This window comes from Danio rerio, chromosome 17, assembly GCF_052040795.2.
Source record: "Danio rerio strain M-AB ecotype USA chromosome 17, GRCz13ab, whole genome shotgun sequence".
Classification (NCBI taxonomy): domain Eukaryota; kingdom Metazoa; phylum Chordata; class Actinopteri; order Cypriniformes; family Danionidae; genus Danio; species Danio rerio.
This window is the reverse complement of record NC_141037.1, coordinates 56,584,713-56,607,500: the sequence shown is the minus strand read 5'-3', so window position 1 is coordinate 56,607,500 and position 22,788 is coordinate 56,584,713. Positions and strand designations below refer to the sequence as shown.

Sequence of the window (22,788 nt, the reverse complement as noted above, 5' to 3'; positions counted from 1 at the left end):
TGTGTGTGTTTGTATGCTTTTGTCTGTTTTTGTGTGTGGTTTGTTTCTATTTGTGTGTGTGTCTGTTTTTTGTGGTGTGTTTGCATGTGTGTTTCTGTGTCTGTGTGTGTTTGTATGCTTGTGTCTGTTTGTGTGTGTGTGTTTGTGTGGTTTGTTTCTATTTGTGTGTGTGTGTGTGTGTTTCTATTTTTTTGTGGTGTGTTTGTGTGTGTGTGTTTCTGTGTCTGTGTGTTTGTATGCTTGTGTCTGTTTTTGTGTGTGTGTGTGTTTGTGTGTGGTTTGTTTCTATTTGTGTGTGTGTCTGTGTGTGTGTGTTTCTGTTTTTTGTGGTGTGTCTGTGTGTGTTTGTATGCTTGTGTCTGTTTGTTACACACACGCACACACACACACACACACAAACACACATACAAACACACAGACAAACATACAAGCGCGCACACACACAAATAGAAACACACCACACATATACAAACACACACAGACACGCATACAAGCACACACACACAAAAGAAACACAAAACAGACACAAACATACAAACACACCACAAAATACAGAAACACACACACACACACACGCTCACCAGCCACTTTATTACTGCTCGTTAGTGCAAATTTCTAATCAGCCAATCAAATAGCAACACCACAGCCTACCTGAGTATTGCTGCTGACCATGTCCATCCCATTATGAGCACAGTGTCTCCATCTTCTGATGGCCACTTAAAGCAGGATAACGCACCATTTCATAAAGCGTGAATCATCTCAGACTGGTTTCCTGAACATGACAATGAGTTCACTGTACTCAAATGGCCTCCACAGTCACCAGATCCCAATCCAATAGAGCAGCTTTGGGATGTGGTGGAACGGGAGATTGGCATCATGGATGTGCAGCCGACAAATCTGCAGCAACTGTGTGATGCTATCATGACAATATGGAGCAAAATCTCTGAGGAATATTTCCAGTAGCTTGTTGAATCTACGCCACGAAGGATTAAGAAAGTTCTGAAGGCAAAAGGGGTCCAACCCGGTACTAGTAAGATGTACCTAATAAAGTGGCCAGTGAGTGTGTACTGTATATAGGGCAGCACAGTGGATGAGTGGTTAGCACTTGGCTTTAGTGTGCGTGTGAATTAATGTGTATGGGTGTATCCCAGTACTGAGTTGCGGCTGGAAGGGTATCCGCTGTGTAAAACATATGCTGGAGTAGTTGGCGGTTCATTCCGCTGTGGTGAATAAGGGACTAAGTCGAAGGAAAATAAAAGAATAAATGAATATATATATATTTGTAATTCTTGTTTGCATCTCCTAAGACGTTTTGAAAATAATGTTTATAAGCAAATAAAGAATATACGCCTGTACAGTATAAAAATCATAAACTATTACCTCTATTCAAGAGAGTCCCCATGAAGATAGCTGTACAAGTTAGTGTGTGAGCTGTGATAGGAAATATCACATATTATTTACCTTTTAAACGTAATTGTTCCTAAAAGTGCTCTTATATTGCTAAAAAACATGATTTTTCTCAGGTTGAGCTCAGTGAAGGGAAGTTCACCATGGTTATAAATGTTTACGAGTTTCTTCTGTTGAATACAAAAGAAGATATTCAGAAAAATGTTGGGGGAAAACAGCCACTGATGTCCATAGAACGAAAAAAACTAGGCTTTATTTCAATAATGTTTCAGTATATCTTCTTCTGTGGACAACACATGAAAGAAACTCAAGCAGGAGAAATGAGTTTAGATTTTTTTGGGGTGAGCTGTCCCTTTAATGAAGCCTTTAATGCTTATTTGTAACGTTCATTAAAAGCGGCCATATCTAACGACTAGCAAAGGAATACATACAGGCTCGTATGCAAATGAACGCAAATCTCCTGCTTTGTTTACGTGGATCCGTCTCTGAACTGAAGGGATGTGATGGGAAAAGGCCACATGATACCGCTGCTGCCATCTAGTGGACAACGTGTGTTAAAGGGAAAAATTCCCGCCAAAACGAAAATTACCTCACTACTTACTCTCCCTCAGGTGGTTCCAACGCTTTATTTTTTATTTATTTTTTTGCTCTGTTGAGACTAAAGAGCATATTTTGAAGGAAACCTCTTTAACCATTGACTTCCATAGTAGGAAAAACAAATACCATCTCTTTAACTGCACTCGCTACCAAATGGTTGACCATGTTTGACTGCTGTAAATACTGGTTTACACACACATCATTGTCGGTTCACCAAAAAAAAATCTAACATAATCGCGCTACAAACATAAATGCGCTACTACGCTTGATTGTGGTTTAATTGTAAAAAAACAAAACAAGAAAACATGTTAAATGAGAATCTAAAATATTGAATTTCATCAATTGTATGGCATAATTCAAGAAATAAAGGTAATTTAGTGTTCAAAAATGTTTTATTTGGATTGTGTTTTTAAAGTAATTGGTCGAACACGTCATATTTTTTCATATTTTTCATAGTATATGTATTAATTCCGTTACATTTACCATAAACAGACAAATCAACCATTTGGCTTATATTTTAGAAATGGGATGCGTTGAAAACAATTCAATCCAATTTTTTTTTCTTGGTGGGGTCGTTAAAGGCTTATTAATGTCACCGATTAGAGATTTTTCAGCTTCCTTCAAGACAACTTCTTCTGTGTTGAACTGAAGAAAGAGACTCGCATATTTAACAGACACATCCAGCATTGATTCTCAATAATTAGGATGATAAATCAATCAAAAACAAATGCACATTTAAAAAAAATAATGATTTATAGCCCGTGTACTTGTAACAATTAATTTATATACTGTGTTTTAGCATTTGTGGTGTCACGGTGGTGCAGTGGGTAGCACGATCGCCTCACAGCAAGAAGGTCACTGGTTCAAGTCACGGCTGGCTCAGTTTGCGTTTCTCTGTGGAGTTTGCATGTTGTCCCTGTGTTCGCGTGAGTTTCCTCCAGGTGCTGTTTTCCCACACAGTCCAAAGACATGCGGTACAGGTGAATCCTGATATCTGAGTCCCATCTCTCATTCAGCACACTGCAATTACTATGGTATCGACTTAGAAAGTCTCCTCTAGGGGCTTATTATGCGACCTGTCGTCATCTTGTAGATGGTGCTGTATCTATAAATTGAATAAATATGTAAAATAGGCACTATGCTTATTAATAAACTGCATAGTTACAATCTAATCAACTACATACTCGACTAACAAAAGCCTCAAAAGTACACTATGTTGTCCAACAGCTGCACTATTTGTCAAACTGTAGTAAGTTCATTGATCTGCTGTCGCTCAATGTAGGCGGAATAATACAGAAGGGTGAAGAGGCTGTACGAATGCTGTGATTACAGAATATCAGTTTCGAGAATCAGACTGTTGTAAAATGCTCATAAATATAAATATATATAGATGGAGATAATTATTATTGAGACTAATCTAGCTCCATAAGAAAATAAAGTGCTTTAGTAAAATGAAGGAAAGAAACAGGATGTGCTTTCTGCCATCTTGTTTGTCCATTTGTGATGTTGATTGTAATGTAATAACCTTTTGTGAAGCTACTTTGGTACAGTAATTATTGTGGACTGCTTTATGTAAAACAATCTTCAATTGAATTGAAATTAAACGGGTATATTCCTCAGCCTAATGAAAACATTGACATCTTTTCAAGTTCAGGTTTATCCATGTTAATCTACTAAAAACATTCGATTTTTGCTTTGTTCGTCAGACAAAATAGTAGAAAGCAACAGAGAGCTCTTAAATCAGTCAATCACAGTCCTGCAGAAGGGTGAGTGTAGCACACGGATGCTGTTTATTGCGCTTGGTTTCGATTAAAGACAGTTCATTAATGCATTTACTACATTGGGATTATTTATTAAGGGAAATGAATAAATGATTAACGTAAGCACAGACCCTCCACACATCATATTTTACAGGAATGTGACCCTGGACCTCAATATATATGTTGCACTGGTATATCTGTGGCAAAATCCCAAAATATACGGTTTAGGTTTAAATGATTGATTGATCTTTTATGCCAACAATCATTAGAATATTAAGTGAAGATCGTGTTTCATGAAGATATTTAGCAAATTTACGACTCTAACCATATCAAAACTTAGTTTTTAAGTCACGAAATGCATTGCTAAACACATTGTTTTTTCAATATTTACATTTTTTAGACCTTCAGACAGCAGGGTAATCTTAATAAAATACTGTCGTAACACAACGTGATGTCTAAATCTCCACAAATTGACACTTATGACTGGTTTTAAGATCCAGGATCACAAATATGAATTGTTTCAGTTTCTTTCAAAAATAAATAACTAATGTACAGGGTGGGCCATTTATATGGATACACCTTAATAAAATGGGAATGGTTGGTGATGTTAACGTCCTCTTTGTGGCACATTAGTATATGTGCGGGGGCAAACTTTTCAAGATGGGTGGTGACCATGGTGGCCATTTTGAAGTCGGCCATCTTGGATCCAACTTTTGTTTTTTTTTCAATAGGAAGAGGGTCATGTGACACATCAAACTTATTGGAAATTTCACAAGGAAACTAACAGTGTGCTTGCTTTTAAAGTAACTTTATTCTTCCATGAGTTATTTACAAGTTTCTGACCACTTATTAAATGTGTTCAGTGTGCTGCCCATTGTGTTGGATTGTCAATGCAAGCCTCTTCTCCCACTCTACACACACTGATAGCAACACCGCAGGGGAAATGCCAGCACAGGCTTCCGGTATTCCGTAGTTTCAGGTGCTGCACATCTTGTATCTTCACACCATAGACAATTGTCTTCAGATGACCCCAAAGATAAAAGTCCAAGGGGGTCAGATTGGGAGACCTTGGGGGCCATTCAACTGGCCCACGACGACTATTCCGCTTTTCAGGAAACTGTTCATCTAGGAATGCTCGGACCTGACACTCATATTGTGGTGGTGCACCATCTTGCTGGAAAAGCTTGGGGAACGTGCCGGCTTCAGTGCATAAAGAGGGAAACACATCATCATGGAGCAAGTTCAAATATCCAGTGGCCTTGAGGTTTTGATGAAGATGAAGAATGGCCACACTATCTTTGTTGTCTGTCATGTGAAGATACAAGATGTGCAGCACCTGAAACTACGCATACTGGAAGCCTGTGCTGGCATTTCTCCTGCGGTGTTGCTATCAGTGTGTGAAGAGTGGAAGAAGAGGGTTGCACAGACAATCCAACACAATGGGCAGCACACTGAACACATTTTATAAGTGGTCAGAAACTTGTAAATAACTCATGGAAGAATAAAGTTACGTTAAAAGCAAGCACACTATTAGTTTTCTGGTGAAATTTTCAATAAGTTTGATGTGTCACATGACCCTCTTCCTATTGAAAAAAACAAAAGTTGGATCCAAGATGGCCGACTTCAAAATAGCTACCATGGTCAACATCCATCTTGAAAAGTTTGCCCCCGCACATATACTAATGTGCCACAAACAGGACGTTAACATCCCCAACCATTCCCATTTTATTAAGGTGTATCCATATAAATGGCCCACCCTGTATATATTTATGGGTGAAGCGTGACTGGCCTGTTATCCTTCCAGCCCGTCGTCATAATTCCTAATCATGTGAAACCAACAATACAATAAATAAAATAAATACAATCAACAAAACCCAAGACATTCAGTATGAAAACAGATTTACAGTGGTTATGCATGTAAATAAACATATGAATGCATTAAACAAACTCAAGTCAACACAGGGTGCGTCCCAAATCGCACACTTACCTACTATATAGTGCATAAAAAAACAGTATTCATACCATTGGAAAAACAGTATGAGGGAAGTACCCGGATGACCTACTACTCCCGAGATTCTGAAGTGCGCACATGATGTACACTATGCTATCCAACGATGCACTTGGAGAGAGTTCATGAATGTGGGTGAATCGAGTGAGTTGTGTAGGTCATGTGATCATGACAAAATGGCTGATGTAGTACGTCCAAATTCCATCAATACTCCTCACATTTATACTATTTAATGGTCGTGTAGTAAAATCAAATGTAGTACGTACTCGAGTAGTAGGTGATTTCGGATGCAGCCACACTATTCTATATAGTTAACTAAATAAAGAGCTTTCTATGGATCGGCGGACTTCTTTGGACTTGCACGACTATATAAAAATATAAAAAATATTGCCGTTTCTTAATGATGAGGATCAGTGCTGGAGGATTTTGCATAGTCCGGCCTCTGTCCATGAGGAAAGGCCTAAGGAGAGGAGCTCAGAGGCACTAAGTGTTGATTTAAGGGATGGATCAGTGTGTATTGCGTCACCTGTGCTACATGGCTGTGCTGGTTTCTGTTTGCTCTGTGCTCTGCTGTTTGTATATGAAGGTCAGGAGGAACAGGGCCACGTCATGGGACGTCCAATAGGCTGTGTGTGAGGTCACCGCTGACCAATAGCGGCTCTCCACCATACCCTCGCGCAGCTCAAAGTCAATGCGGTGCTCCATCTCCACTGCGAAACACCAGCAGGAGCATTAGCAGACATGAGGAGATAAAATAATCACAACATGAACTAGAACCTAAAGTTTATTGATAAACTTTGATGTTGGCTTGAGAAAGCCAACGTGACTGCGCTAGGACTAAGAATGGCAGTTGGCAGGAAGCACGGCGGCGGTTGCTAAGTGGTTGCTAGGCAGTTGCTAAAACAATTATGGCATTGTTAGGTGGTTGCTAAGCAGTTGCTAAATGGCAATGCTCGTGTACATGTTTGATCAAATGCTAATACTTAGTAGGCATTTCTAGCATATGTTATTGCATTTAGATAATCATTCATAGCATGTAGCTAATCGTTATTAGCGCTTGGCTTCCATTATCATTGTTACCATGCATAGTACACAGGAAGTCCCATTTGCTAGCATGAGTCAAACAAGCCAATGCCCAGGTCCCTACGATGTTCTGATGTAGAGGTATTTGCTATTTTTAAATGGTTGCTAGGTTATACTGTTTAGTTGCTATGGGGACATTTGACAGGTTAGTGATGATACATCAAAGCTTCTTGGCAATATGAGTGATCTTAATCAACCCCGATGTCTCTATGACAGTCTTTATGAGTGTCAAAAACTGGACTTGAATATTATGTATTCCTGGTGTTGGGTTGTGGCTGGAAGGGCATTCGCTGTGTAAAACATATGCTGGATAAGTTGGCGGTTCATTCCGTTGTGGCGACCCCTGATTAATAAAGGGACTAAGGGAATGAACATTATGTAAAAATGGCTTGCCGTATTTTTTTGAAAATACAATGCTTAATAGGTGTGAAAGTGATACATGCAAAATGGCTTGCCATATCAGTAAAAGATATGGAGTTTAAGTCAAAAATGGCTTGCCATATTTAAAATAAAAAATAATATAAATAAATATGTATATAAAATAAATATATATATATAAATATAAATATATACATATATACACACACACACACACACATATATATATATATATATATATATATATATATATATATATATATATATATATATATATATATATATTTATAGTTTTATATATATAAAAATAATGCTTAAAAATTATTTATTGGAAAACTATAAGTCTGGTAAACCTTAAAGATATAGCAACAAAATCTAACGCATCTAAATACAGATTTTGGCCAAATTTGGGGCTTGTATAATTTTTTTATATGCCCGGATTATAAAAATTTAATATTTAACATTTTTTTATTAAAAAAACAATAAGTCTTACAGGCATGAGGAGATATAGCAACAATCTTGAATGTAGAAGGCACATTTTGACCACATTTGGGCCTTGTGGCATGAACGACCTAGGAGGAGATGCGTTTGTTTTCAAGGACAGAGTAGTATAACAGTATGTTGGCTTTCTCAAGCCAACATAATTAAAGGGACAGCTCAAACAAAACAGTTCTGTCATCATTTCTTCTGTTGAACAGCTATTGACTTCCATAGTATGTTTGGTTCCTACTACAGATGATTACTCTTCTGGATTTTTTCGCTTGTGTTTGACAGAAACAGTTGATTGTGAGTAAATAGCGCATATATATTTTTTATTTTGGGGTAAACTGTCCCTTTAAATTCTCTTCAGCGCACCAAAACTGCATTTATCTGATTATAAAAACAGTAAAATGTTTATATTTTGGAAAAACTACCATTTAAAAGAATGTTCATGTTAATATACTGTCAAAATGTGTGTTTAGCTAGGCATAACAAGTCATTTTATATGTATTTATTGTTTGTTTATGTTGGATATTGTTAGCAAACGCCAGCGTCAGTTCACTGGTGGTTAGCATCATATCATCATCCTTCATGTGCAGAGAGCTGTGTTCACACAGCAGTTTGATTTTTCATATGTATAGATGTACGTTTGACTGCATTTTAAGTTGACAATGGCAGGCTGCAACGTCAAGCAATGAAAGAGCAATGTTGAAACAGCCTCAAATACTCAATCACCTACTCTGCTCTGATTGGTCAGGGGGCTCTACTCTGCTCTGATTGCACAGATGAGTCTACTTCTGCTCTGATTGGTCAGACAGCCTCCTCTATAGTGTTTATTCAGGCTCCACAGCTCTACTTTGCTGTGATTGGGCAGTCTATACTCTGTTCTGATTGGTCAGATGGCCTAACTCTGCTCTGACTGGTCAAACAACTCTACACTGCTCTGATTGGCTAGATGACTCTGCTGTGATTGGTCAGACCCGCCACTGCTCTGATTAGTCAGATAGCCCAACTCTCATTGGTCAAATGGTTCTACTCTGCTCGGATTGGTCACACGGCCCTACTCTGATTGGTCAAATGGCTCTACTCTGCTCTGATTGGTCAGATGGTTCTACTCTGATTGGTCAAATGACTACTCTACTCTGATTGGTCAAATGACTCTACTCTGCTTTCTCTGATTGGTCAAATGGTTGCACTCTGATTGGTAAAATGGCTCTATTCTGCTCTGATTGGTCAAATGGCTCTACTTTGCTCTGATTGGTCAAATGGTTCTACTCTGCTCTGATTGGTCAGATGGCACTACTTCGCTTTCATTGGTCAAATGACTCTACTCCACTCTGATTAGTCAAATGACTACTCCACTCTAATTGGTCAGATGGTTTTACTCTGCTCTTGATCAAAAGGCTATTCTCCACTCTTATTGGTCAAATGGCTCTACTCTGATTGATCAAATGGTTCTACTCTGCTCTCTCTGATTGGTCAAATGGTTCTACTCTGATTGGTCAAATGGTTCTACTCTGATTAGTCAAATGGCTCTACTCTCCACTCTCTGATTGGTCAAATAGTTCTACTCTGATTGGTCAAATCCCCCTACACTGCTCTTGATAAAATAGCTTTACTCTGTTCTGATTGGTCAAATGGCTCTACTCTACTCTGATTAGTCAAATGGTTCTATTCTGATTGGTCAAATGGCTCTACTCTACTCTGATTAGTCAAATGGTTCTATTCTGATTGGTCAAATGGTTCTACTCTGCTCTGTTTGAACAGTAGTGTGCTCTCTCATCTAAGTGAATTAAAATGCCAGAGCATTGGTTGTACACACCTGTTGCATCAAACAGAGAGGAGGATGAGGATGGAGGAATGGCTGAGAATGTGAAAGTGCTTTGGCTGTCCTCGCTGTCTCCCATCCCAGAATCCACAGCTGACGGCAGGCTGGGAGAGCGGGAGAAATGAGAGAACAAAATCCCACCGATGCCCTTGCCAAGGCTCGCAGCACCTGCACAAACACCAGATTACACCTCACGTTTCTCACAATATCCACAGCGGTATCAGCTCTTCACTCAGTGTCTGAAAAACACACACTTCACTACTATATAGGATGCAACGTACAGTATGTGGGGAGAGTGGCCAAATTTATAGTGTATGTACCTGGTTGACCTACTACTTGTAGACACTTTACTATATCATGAGGCCGCAGAAGTGTCATATAAAGAACAATGTCGGAAAGTGGCGATCGTCAACATGGAGAGTGTAGTACATCTGAATTGCATTCATAATACCCACAGTCATACTATACAGAACATGCTTATGTAACAGGCTGAAAGTATGTTGAAATTCAGATGTACCCAACTCGAGTAGTATGCGATTTCAGACGCCACGCTGGTTTCTCAAAATCCCGCCTTTTTGAGAGCCTACTCTGCTCTGATTGGTCAGATGGTTCTACTCTGCTGTGATTTGTCCGATAGCCCTACTCTGAACTGATTGGTCAGATTTCCTTCTTTGCTGTGACTGGTCATTCTGTCTGCCTCTGCTCTTATTGGTCATATGATCGTACTAGGTTCTGATTGATGAGATGGCTCAACTCTGCTCTGATTGGTCAGATTTCCCCTCTCTGCTTTGACTGTTCAGATGGCTCAGATTAGATGGACATTCTTTGCTTTGATTGGTCATATGGCCCTACTCTGCTCTGATTGGTCATATTGCTCTGCTCTGACTGGTCAGATGGCAATTCTTTGCGCTCATTGGTCAGATGTCTCTACTCTCCTCTGATTGGTCAGATGTTTATACTCTGTTCTGATTGGTCAGATGACTCTGCTCTGATTGTTCAAATGACTATACTCTGCTCTGATTGGTCAAATAGTTCTGCTCTGATTGGTCAAATGGCTCTGCTCTGATTGGTCAGATAGTTATACTCTGCTCTGATTGGTCAGATGGTTATACTCTGCTCTGATTGGTCAAATGGCTCTACTTAGCTCTGATTGGTCAGATAGTTCTACTCTGCCCTGATTGGTCAGATGACTCTGCTCTGACTAGTCAGATGGTTATACTCTGCTCTGATTGGTCAAATGGCTGTACTCTGCTCTGACTGGTCAAATGGCTCTACTTTGCTCTAATTGGTCGGATAGTTCTACTCTGCCCTGATTGGTCAGATGGCTCTACTGTGCTCGGACTGGTCGGATGACTCTGCTCTGACTGGTCAGATATCTCTACTCTGCTCTGATTGGTCAGATAGCTCTACTCTCATCTGATTGGTCATATGGCCCTACTCTGCTCTGATTGTTCAGATGGTTTTAATCTTTTTTGATTGGTCAGATGGTTATACTCCGCTCTGATTGGTCAGATGGCCCTTTTTGGTTCTGGTTGAAGAGATGGCTCTACTCTGCTTGGTTAGATTGTCCTTCTCTGCATTGATTGGCCATATGGCCTTACTCTGCTCCAACTGTTCAGATGGCCAAACTTTGATTCGATTGGTCAGCCTGCCTTTCTCCGCCCTTATTTGTCAGATGTTCCAGCATGCTATGATTGGTCAAAACCAACTGCGCATTACCCCATCTGAATTGCAGCTCTATCTCAGCTCTTGTAAATATGGTGTCAGTGTTGTCATGTCATTGTCGTTTGGAGTCCTCATCCTTTGCAAAAGCAGGTAAAGTGTATTTGCTTTGGCAGCAAATAACAGTGTCTTCTAGTGCAGTGTTTCTCAACCACATTCCTGGAGGAGCACCCGCACTGCATGTTTATTGATGTCTCCTTTGTATTTCACACCCATTACAGGTCTGTCTCTGCTAATTAGCTGATGATCTGAATCAGGGGTGTTTGGTTAAAAAGACATGAAAAATGTGCAGAGCTGGTGGTCCTCCGGGAACGTGGTTGAGAAACACTGTTTTAGTAAGTTTTCGATTAAAACTTTACCTAATATGCTGGCCTTGCCCAGGTTGGTGATGGACTCTCCGTAGTGTCTCCTGGCCAGGACAGGTGAGGTGCTGGGACTGGAGCCGTTCTCCATGTCAGACGCTGTGTCTTTGCTTGTGCTTAGATAAGTGGGTCTGATCTCATCATATGGCGTGGGGTTGATGGTGTTACACCTGCAAAATATTCACCAAACAATTCATAATTCAAATTCATAACAGAGAAGTCAAGCATGCAATAAAAACGAAATCTTTAAACGAGTGAATCCCTCTGGGCCAAATGATAAACTTACAGGGAGAGTTCACCCAAAAATGAACATTTACCCTATATTTACTTTCCCTCAAGTGGATTCAAACCTTTAAGAGTTTCTTACTTCTGCTGAACACATTAGATGACAATTTGAAGAAAGCTGCAAACCTGTACCCATGGGCAAAACAAATACTATGGAAGTCAATGGTTACAAATTTCTTCAAAATATTAAAAAAAACTGAGTAAGTAGGTCAAACAGGTTTGGAACAAGTGAAAAATGGGTAAATAATGGCAGATATTTCATTTTTGGCTAAACTATCCCTTTAACCAGTACCGTGTGTGTATGTGAGTGAGTATTCTTTATTTAACATGTAACAAATGATACAGTGCATCCAGGAAGTATTGATAGTGCTTCACTTTTCCCACATATTTTATGTTACAGCCTTATTTCAAACTGGATTAAATTCATATACCCCATAATGAAAATGTGGGAAAAAAAGAGTTTTTTTAATTGTTGCAAATTTATTAAAAATAAAAAAATCTGTAAAATCAGATGTGCATCAGTATTCACAGCCTTTGCTAAATACTTTGTTGATGCACCTTTGGCAGCGATTACAGCCTCAAGTCTTTTTGAATATGATGCCACAAGCTCGGCACACCTGTCTTTGGGATTTTTTGCCCTTTCCTCTTTGCAGTACCTTTCCAGTACCTTTCAAGTGACGGTGTCCAGCCATTTTCAGATCCCTCCAGAGATGTTCAATAGGATTTCGGTCTGGGCTCTGGCTGGTCCACTCAGAGACATTCGCTGAGTTGTTGTGAAGCCACTCCATTGATATTTTGGTAGTGTGCTTTGGGTCATTGTCCTGCTGGAAGATGAAGCGTCGCCCCAGTCTGAGGTCAAGAGCAATCTGGAGCCGGTCTTCATTCAGGATGTCTCTGTACATTGCTGCATTCATCTTTCCCTCTATCCTGACTAGTCTTCCAGTTTCTGCTGCTGAAAAACATCCCCACAGCATGATGCTGCCACCACCATGCTTCACTGTAGGGATGCTGTTAGCCTGGTGATGAGCGCTGCCTAGGTTTCTCCAAACGTAACGCCTGGCGTTCACCCCAGAGAGTTCAACTTTAGTCTCATCAGAGCAGAGAGTTTAGTTTCTGATGGTTTGAGAGTTCGTCAGACGCCTTTTGGCAAATTCCAGGCAGGGAGCAGCTTCCGTCTGGCCACTCTACGATGCAAGCCTGATTGGTGGATTGCTGCACAGAGCTCAGAGGTGGATTGCTGGAGCTCAGACAGAGTGACCATCGGGTTATTGATCACCTCCCTCACTAAGGCTCTTCCTCCCCGATCACTCAGCTTAGATGGCCGGCCAGCTCTAGGAAGAGTCCTGGTGGTTCCAAACATCTTCCACTTATGGATGATGAGGGCCGCTGTGCTCATTGGAACTTTCAGAGCTGCAGAAATGATTCTACCTTCCCCAGCCTTGGGCCCCGAGACAATCCTGTCTCAGAGGTCTACAGAAAATTCCTTTGTTTTCATGCTCGGTTTGTGCTTTGACATGCACTGTCAACCCTGGGACCTTATATAGACAGGTGTATGTATTTTTAAATCATGTCCAATCAGCTGAATTGAGCACAGGTGAACTACAATGAAGCTGCTGAAATATCTCAAGAATGATCAGTGTAAACAGAAAGTACCTGAGCTCAATTTAGAGCTTCACGCCAAAGGCTGTGAATACTGATGCACATGTGATTTTTCAGCTTATTTATTTGTAATAAATTTGCAACCATTTAAAAAACTCTTTTCTCACATTGTCATTACGGGGGATTGTCTGTAGAATTTTGAGGAAATAAAAATGAATTCAATCCATTTTGGAATAAGGCTGTAATAAAAAAATGTGGAATAAGTGAAGCGCTATGAAAACTTTCCAGATGCACTGTATAAATATACTTAGTGCACAATTAAGATCAATTAAGATTCATCTATTTCATCACGTCAGGACTCACCAGTGTATCTGAACCGGTGCGATTTTGCTATAGTGCTTTAACACCAGAGGCTCCAGTCGGTAGGCCTGTTAGACAGTGGAACATGTGTTACAAATAGCGTCAGATTAGTCCACTGAGCTGAGTCACAGAATGAGACGTGGAGTTACCACAGGATCTGTCGGGTGGAAGATGTTGAAGAGGCGCCGGCAGATGGATTTGGGCATGATGTGGTCCTGATGACCACTGTTTCCAGGCCGGATCCCTCTCAATGCCAGGAACACAGCCAGAGGACAACCCATGCAGAAGAAGTTCTCCACCTGCAAACGAACTCAGCTTCATACACATGTAATCCATACACACGTAAAAAACACTGATTATTAAAGACAGACCAGCTGAGAGGTTATTAACAGAGGGTTTATATCTGGACTCTTTCATTTAGAAGAGTCAGAACTTGCATACAAAACCCTAAACAAGTAGATAGTGTTCAACAACAGTGTAAAAACATTGATTAAAACTCTATATTACTGTCACAGACTCGGTCCCAGTTAATCCCCTCAACAACCAGCAGAGGTCCCGCTCACCCGACTACTGAAGTTTTAAGAACTCCATTACCCACAAGACCCCGCGGGACCTTGATTACTGTCCAGCTGATACCCATACACACAAACGCTTATAAGCCCTTCTCGCCTGTCATTCTGTGCGAAGTCTTGTTTTGCTCTGCATTCAATTCCAAGCGTTTTCCCCACATTGTCTGACTGATTACTGTTGCCGACCCGGACTGTTTGTATACCTGTGATTCTATGCCGCCTGCCCAGATCCTTGCCTGTATCCTCGTCTATGTATCTTTGCTACCTGCCTACAACTCTGCTTGTGACCCGACTTTGAGTGAGTTCCCTGATCTGATCATCTCATCTGTGAAACGTACATCTGCTTCTTTATTTGTGTTGTGTTCAATAAAGACGCTGCAAATGGATCCCACTTCGTCTGACTCTTCATCACAATTACCCCCTTATTTGTATGGAGGTCTAGACTGTTTGAGAGCTGATATCGCTGTTAAAGGCACTACATCACCTTAAACTTTAGCGTAGGGATAGATGCAGGTTTTGACTCCTTCAGACCGTGAAGCTGATCTCGCAGTTCGTGTAACCTGTTACAAACACAGATTAATACATCAAAACTCATTTCTAAATGATGAGTGTTACCTGTCTATGTAAAACTCACGGTTACTACATTTACATGTCATTTTTTCCCATCCTGAATCATCATTGTATCTTATGAAGATCAATCTATGCTTTTGTTTGGCTTTGTCTAAACTCCTTCCTGGAGGGCCGGAGTCCTACATAGTTTAGCTCCAACTTCCTTCAAGTTTCACCTGCTTGGAAGTTTCTAGTATACCTAGAAAAAGCTTGATTAGCTGGTTCTGGTGTGTCTAACTGGGGTTGGAACTAAACTATGCAGGACAACGGCCCTTCAGGACCAAATTTGGACACCCCTGGTTTGGATAGTTTGTAGACACCTTTGTCTGGTGAGCTGCACTTCCTCCAGCAGGTGTCGCTCTTCATAGCTGCTCCACTGCGAATCTTCGGCTTCCAGCTGATCGTGGTGCTCCTGCAGGCAGAAGCGCACAGGATCCCAGCCGGTCATGATGTCGAAGGTGATCACGCAGCCCAGAGAGTGGGAGATGATGGACACTTTACCGCCGTCCCGCTCAAATTGGGGGTTTCGTGAGCAGAAGAGAGAGTAGAGGCGGTTGAGCTCCTGCGTTAACCCTTTAGTGATCTGCAAAGATGAACACTGGAGTATATATATATACATCTACAAAACACCTCATTGGTCAGCTGGAGAGACAGACTGTTTGACTGTTTACTGTTTGAAAACTTATTACTACATTTTATTTCTAAAAGGTGTCAGTAGTTACAAAAGACTTCTATTGTAATTAAATGCTGTTGTTTTTAACTTTATTCTCATCAAGAATCTTAAAAAGCACGGTTTCCAATTGTTTAAAAGTGTTTTCAACATTAAGATTGATCAGTTGTGGCAGTGTGCATTGTGTTACCAATAATCACGGTCATGTCTACCTGTGTGAGCATCATAACGGGATGGTTTGTAACATAAAAAAAAATAGCTAGACTCTACGATGAACTCAAATCTGTCAGCACCCTGGCTACTATGCGCCCCTATTCAGCCATTATAAAGGTTCCTAATAGTTTGTTGGTAAGATAAATCTACTTTTAGCAGAAGTAGACTCTTTTGACCAATCAAAGGTCAAATGAGTCTACTTCTGCTCTGATTGGTCAGACAGGTCTACTCTTTGGTGTGTGTTTAGGCTCCACAGATTTACTTTGCTGTGATTGGTCAGTCTATGATCTGTTCTGATTGGTCAGAAGGCCTAACTTTGTTCTGACTGGTCAAACAACTCTACACTGCTCTGATTGGTCTGACAACTTTGCTTGATCAAATGGCTTTACTTCACTCTGATTGGTCAAATGCCTCTACTTCGCTCGGATTGGTCAAATGATTCTACCCTGCCCTGAATGGTCAGATGGCTCTACTCTGCTAAAATTGGTCAGATGGCTCTACTTTTCTCTGATTAGTCAAATGGCCCTACTCTGCTCTTGATCAAATGGCTTTACTCGACTTTGATTGGTCAAATGGCTCTGATTCACAGTGATTGGTCAAATGGCTCTACTCTGCTTTGATTGGTCAAGTGGCCCTACTCTTGATCAAATTGTTTTTACTTCGCTCTGATTGGTCAAATGGTTTTACTCTGCTCTGATTGGTCAAATGGCTCTACTTTCCTCTGATTGGTGAAATGGCTCTACTTTCCTCTGATTGGTCAAATGGCCCTACTCTCCCCTTATTGGCTCAAATGGTAAACTGGCTCTACACTCTGTTCTTGATGAAATGGGTTTATTCCGCTCTAATTGGTCAAATGTCCCTACTACGCTCTGATTGGTTATATGGCCCTACTTTACTCTGATTGGTCAAATAAAACCACTCAGCTCTGATTTGTCAAATGGCTTCACTCCACTCTGATTGATGAAATGGCTCTACTCTGCTCCGATTGGTCAATGGCTTTACTCTGCTCCAATTGGTCAAATGGCTTTACCTTGCTACGAATGGTCAAATGGCTATACTCTGCTCTGATTGGTCAAATGGCTTTACTCAGCTCTGATTGGTCAAATGGCTTTACTCTGCTCTGATTGGTCAAATGACTTTATTGTGCTCTGATTGGTTTAAATGACCCAGTCTGAAGTAATTGGCCAACAGTTCACAGCTGATACAAACCTGATAGTGAATATCTTGACCAGTTTGAAAAGGCAATATGAATGTAAAGAGCATGCAGATCTTCAGCTGAAGCCTCACCTCGTCTCTGTAGAGCGGGCTGGTGTAGTACATGATGTCCATGGCGCTGCTGTTGAGTAAATCCCTCAGGCCTCTCACTTTATCTGGCGTGATGGACTCCACAGTGTCTGCAGTGCAACAGGGGAAATCCCTCTCAAAGTGTGTATACTCAGTGGGATTATCAGCAACTGTATCTTTCAGTCATCGTTTTGCTATTAATGTTAATGCATCTGCTTGTTTGAGTTGTTTTGTTTGCACAGCTGACTGACGGATGAATGATGATAACACTCTATTCTCTGCCGTCTGCTTAAACAGTATTTGTGTGTGAGTGTGATCAGAGCAGCTGGGACGTGTCTTACCGCCATCCAGAGCCAGTTTGGAGCGCCATTCGACTGGCAGGAACTCCACATGTTCCTCTGTCTGCTCAGAATAGTGCTTCTCCTCCATCTTCCTCACTGCTTCACGCAGCCTGAACAAAGACAATTAAACATCTACGGTTTTCAGTGGAATATACACTGAGGCGGACACTTTATTAGGTGCCTGTTAATGCAAATTTCTAAGCAGCCAATCACATTGCAGCAACTTAATGCATTTAGGCATGTAGACATGGTCGAGACGATCTGCTCCAGTTCAAACCGAGCATCAGAATGGGGAAGAAAGGGGATTTTGAACGTGGCATGTTTGTTGGTGCCAGACGGGGTGCTCTGATTATTTCAGAAACTGCTGATCTATTGGGATTTTCATGCACAACCATCTCTAGGGTTTACAAAGAATGGTCTTAAAAAGAGGAAATAATGCCTTGTTGATGTCAGAGGAGAATGGCCAGACCAGTTCCAGCTAATAGAAAGGCAACAGTAACTCAAATAAGCACTCGTCACAACCGAGCTCTGCAGAAGAGCATCTCTGAACACACAACACGTCCAACCTTGAGGCGGATGGGCTACAGCAGCAGAAGACCACACCGGGTGCCGCTCCTGTCAGCGAGTCTCGGTTTCTGCTGCGACATTCAGATGTTCGGGTCAGAATTTGCCATCAACAATATGAAAGCATGGATCCATCCTGCCTTGTATCTATTGTTCAGGCTTTGGACTCATTAGTAATAATTGAGCATCATGTCAATGCCACGGTATAAAAGTTAGAGAAGCAGAGTAATTGTACATTCATAGTTATAGTTTAGGCGGATATTTTGCATATTAACTCGGCAAAAGAAGTTAATAACAACTGCACGTGCTACTGAGAAACATGAGAAAATAAATGTTGTAAAAACTTATGTCAATAAGTATAAGTTTAACTCAAATATAAATAAGTAATAATTAATCCTGTTTTTGAAGTACACAGAGAGTGAAACACGACAAACACAACATGTGAGATTGCTGAAAAAACCAGGAGCTCTGAACACGTTTCACAAATTCAACTAAATACTTATTCAAACACTAAGGGCTCTATTTTGACGGTCCATGCGCAGAGCATAAATCGCAGGGCGCAAACGCTTTCAGGGCGTGTCAGAACGCATTTTTGCTAATTTAAGGACGGGAAAATCCGCTTTGTGCCGTGGCGCATGGTCTAAAAGGGTTGAGTTTATTTTCTTAATGAGTTATAGGTGTGTTTTGAGAATAAACCAATTAGAGTCTCATCTCCCATTCCCTTTAAGAGTCAGCTGCGTCGCACCAAGAGCGCATTCACTATTTACAGGACGCAGAGTAAGTCTAAGTGGAAAATCTGAGCATTTCACAAGCAAACAGTTCACAGTTTATTAACAGAAAACAGTTCAACAGAGCATCTACTGCGTGAGAATGAGAGATAATGGATCTACTTTCACTTTGGCTCTTGGATAGGGAAACCTTTACGCACAGACATCAATTAGTCTATAAATAAATAATTTAGTTTGTTAAGCGCAAATATTCGTTTCAAAACTATTTCTAAATTCAGTTCTAATTTCCAGCAAACGAATAAATGAACAATAATAACAAAGTGTGTTCAAAACCCTGAGTTATATCCTAAAACACATGCTGTGCCCCATATGGTCTAAAACCTGACAGGTGGACAAATCTAAGCTTGTTTTAATAAAACAAATATAAATATGGATATAATAAATAATTCTGCTAATAATAATAACATTATACAAAAGCAAATTGTTATGAATGAACTGAAAAAGCCTCCCGAGATGAAGAAGACATAAAAGCAGTGATTTTTCATATTTATGTCGGCTAGAAAATAATATGTTTTGTAATATTTTAATCCTTTATATTTATATCCTATATCTATTCTTATTATATCCTATATATATCCTTAATATTTAAATTTTTTCATATGTAAAGGTATTTGCCTATTGCTCTCTTGTGTGTATTAAGCAGTGCTTAAGCGAGGCGCCGGAGTTTAGACCGGGTTCGTTTTGGTCTAATGAAAAATCTATTATAGTTTCTCAAAATAGCGACGCGCCAGCGGTCCGCCTCATAACGCCTTCCTTTTTAGACCAGAACGCCTATGGGCGCACATATGAGCGCTAATGCATTTGCTATTTAAACAGCGTAGAACAAATGGAGTTACTAACAGAATTCCTTTTATCAAAAACAATTAATCAAATAAACTACTGTAATAAATAAATAACCCACTAGTTACTTTCACTATTAATTAGTTACATTTATAATGATGTAACTCGGTTACTATTTGTGAGAACTAACTAGTAACTATAACTAATTCCAGTGCTCAATACTGTTAATAACTGCTCTGCTGTAAACTCACATGCCAGTGTTTTTAATGATGCGATCTTTATCCATCTTCTGTCCAATGCCGTGAATGACGAAGACGATGTGTGTGGTGTTTGGAGGTTTATCATCCAGCGACGCCTCCTCTACATAACCGCGGTGCAGTCGAGTGCCACTGCTGGAGGCTGGGGAAACATCACATGACCAATATGTTTACAACACATTAATCCGCCCCAAAAATCATTTTAAACCCGGAAGCTGAAATTAGCTGACAAAAGCTCAAAATGACCCAGTTTTTCCCACAATTAAAGCTTACAGGTGCTAACATTGTCTTAACTGATGCTCAACACACACAAATCTGTTAACATCTCAAAAAAAGTACTCAAGGGTTTCGTGAACTTTTAATACTTATTTTCCCCACTGTATAAATGTAAAACGGGTCAAATAAAAATAAAGGATACAGACAGGAATAAAAGGTCAAAGTAAAAGACAAAAGTAAAAGGGATTAAAAGGAATAAAGGTAAACGTTAAAGTTCTCATACAGGAAAAAACAGTAAAATATAAAAAAGGGTAAAACGAACGAATACAGATGGGACTAAATGTAAAAGTAAAAAAGGATAAAAAAAATTAAGAATACAGACAGGAATAAAAATACCCAGATGTTGAAGCGCTCACCTTTAGAGAAGCCCAGTTTCTGTGTGACGGTGCGGGCGATCTTGGACGTGGTGGCGTCGCTGTACAGATAGACTTCATCCACACTGTACCAGTCCACATGACTGCGGCTCAGCTGCACACTGTGAATGGCTGCACGGTGATGGACAGAAGCACAACATTCAGGAGAGTTCATTACATTGACACACATACAGAAACACATCACAGCGCACAAAACACAATAGATGACAGAACTACAGGAGCAGAAGAGTCTTTTCAGTGCCTGCTCGTATCTAATGCCTAGTTCAGACTGCGTGATTTTAGCCCCGATATTGGCTCGCCGACAGGTTTTGAGAAATCGCCGACAAATGCCTGAAATCACAGGCAAATCGCTGCTCGTGCACGTGAGTGACAATCACACAGTATGAACGATCAAAGACGCGATCTGAGAGAATCGCCGATGAGTCGCCGATGCCTGTGAGATATTTGGCGGGCTGAATATCTGGAGCTGTCGGCGATTCAAATCATGCCGTGTGAATTGAGTTTTGACTGAAAATAACATCAGCGATCGCCTACAGCCAATGAGAGAGCAGCTTTCACTTGTGTGTGTGTGTATACCTGCTGCAGGCCAGCGGGAGGCTGGGGGAGAAGTTAACAGCGCTCTTTTTCGGTTTATTTGGACCCACGAAATGGAGGAAAAACTAGTGGAGGTTTGACAGGACTCAGGAGCAACCGTGTCTGTTTGACGTTTCATACAGAAAGAAATTAGTTTATTATCAATGTTGAGGAGAAATGGCTAATTCCCTTTAAACCCACATGAGCAAGTATGTACATGTTCTACCCCATTAAAGGCTTCTTTCTCATTATGTAGTTAAAAGATATACTACATGTTTTTGGCTGTGAGACGTAGTTTGGACGAAGTTGTCGGCGATTCTTCCTATAGTAAAGTCATGCAATGTGAAAGTCCCTGTCGCCGAACCATCTTGCAGTGTAAACAAAGCAGCGACGAAACGCCAGCCCAGATATTCATGCAGTGTGAGAACATCTGTGACACGACTACTTTGAAAATCCTGCAGTCTGAACTCGGCATAAGAGTCTGTTTACAGCCACTCGCTTCATCTGTTTTCTCTGATAGATACAGTCACAGTTATCCTTTTTTAAATATTTCCCAAATGATGTTGAACAGATTCAGGAAATTTTCACAGTATTTCCTATAATATTTTTTCTTGTGGAGAAACTCTTATTTGTTTTATTTCGGCTAGAATAATAGTAGATTTAATTGTTTAAAAACCATTTTAAGCTCAATATTATTAGCTATCTTAAGCAATATTTGTTTCTGATTGTCTACAGACCACTGTCATACAATGACTTGCCTAATTACCCTAACTTTACCTTAATTAAGCCTTTAAATGTCACTTTAGGCTGAATACTTGTGTCTTGAAGAACATCTAGTCGAATATTATGGCTAATAATTCTTCAACTATATGTGATTTGTGAAAACGGTTCAATAAACTAGCCACAAATGACTCTCTGCTAAATAGATATATAGTTAAAATCCTGTGCTAAATGCACATTTAAAGGAGCTCTCCATTTTACAACTCCAGAGCTGCGTCCCAAATGGCACACTATACACTATGTACTTATGCACTTACACACTTAACAGGATACTATATGTATGTAGTGGCGTCCCCAAATGGCACACTAATGTTTTTTTACTATGCGGTAATTCAAACCGTTTCCCTGATGACGTTTGACGGTTGCCAAATCAGTGAAATAAACGACCGAATTATCAAATAATACCTGCCATGAGTATTGCCGCATTCACCATCGGGAGGCGCTACAATCACTCTCGTAGGAGAATTTTGCTTTCACCATCCAAAATAAATAAAGCTATTCAACCTGCGTCCGATAGCTCCGCCCCTTCCTCTATGTAAGCAAACCTGCGGTCGTTGAGTGCGTGAAGTGTCCAACATTCCACACTTCATTGTAGCGTCTAAATGAGTGCATCATCCTGGTAATTAAAGTGCACTTATGATTTTTAGAGTTTTCAGTGTGAACGCACTACTTACACTATTTATACTACAAAATGGCGTAGAATAGTGCATAAGTATGCGATTTGGGACGCAGCTCAGGTCCAGAGGGAGCCCCGTTAGCTTAGCATAAATCATTGAACTGGATTAGACCATTAGCATCTCGCTCAAAAATTACCAGAGTTTTACAAATGTGAGCATTAAAG

General features: G+C 40.3%; 2 protein-coding genes across 22 annotated transcripts in view; both read right to left on the bottom strand.

Annotated features, from left to right (window-relative positions):
* Nucleotides 1-22,788, bottom strand: part of zc2hc1c (zinc finger, C2HC-type containing 1C) — an 835,825-nt gene that overhangs the window by 388,583 nt on the left and 424,454 nt on the right. The window lies entirely within an intron of this gene.
* ddhd1a (DDHD domain containing 1a) overlaps nt 2,378-22,788 on the bottom strand; it is a 35,099-nt gene continuing 14,688 nt past the window's right edge. For 4 of the 21 annotated variants that reach the window (XM_087291134.1, XM_087291138.1, XM_087291135.1 and 1 more), the window contains 12 exons: nt 20,577-20,705; nt 19,939-20,086; nt 17,556-17,665; nt 17,218-17,324; nt 15,368-15,630; nt 14,923-14,998; nt 14,019-14,168; nt 13,873-13,937; nt 11,623-11,795; nt 9,536-9,709; nt 6,299-6,482; nt 2,378-3,109 (listed from right to left, as the gene is read on the bottom strand). In XM_087291134.1, coding sequence (XP_087147260.1) covers nt 6,304-6,482; nt 9,536-9,709; nt 11,623-11,795; nt 13,873-13,937; nt 14,019-14,168; nt 14,923-14,998; nt 15,368-15,630; nt 17,218-17,324; nt 17,556-17,665; nt 19,939-20,086; nt 20,577-20,705 — 1,574 coding nt within the window. In that variant the 3' untranslated portion in view covers nt 2,378-3,109; nt 6,299-6,303. Of the gene's footprint in view, nt 3,110-3,765; nt 6,483-9,535; nt 9,710-11,622; nt 11,796-13,872; nt 13,938-14,018; nt 14,169-14,922; nt 14,999-15,367; nt 16,016-16,097; nt 17,325-17,555; nt 17,666-19,938; nt 20,087-20,576; nt 20,706-22,788 lie in introns of those variants that run through there. The other 17 variants (XR_015513869.1, XR_015513875.1, XR_015513872.1 and 14 more) reach the window with 6 other exon arrangements.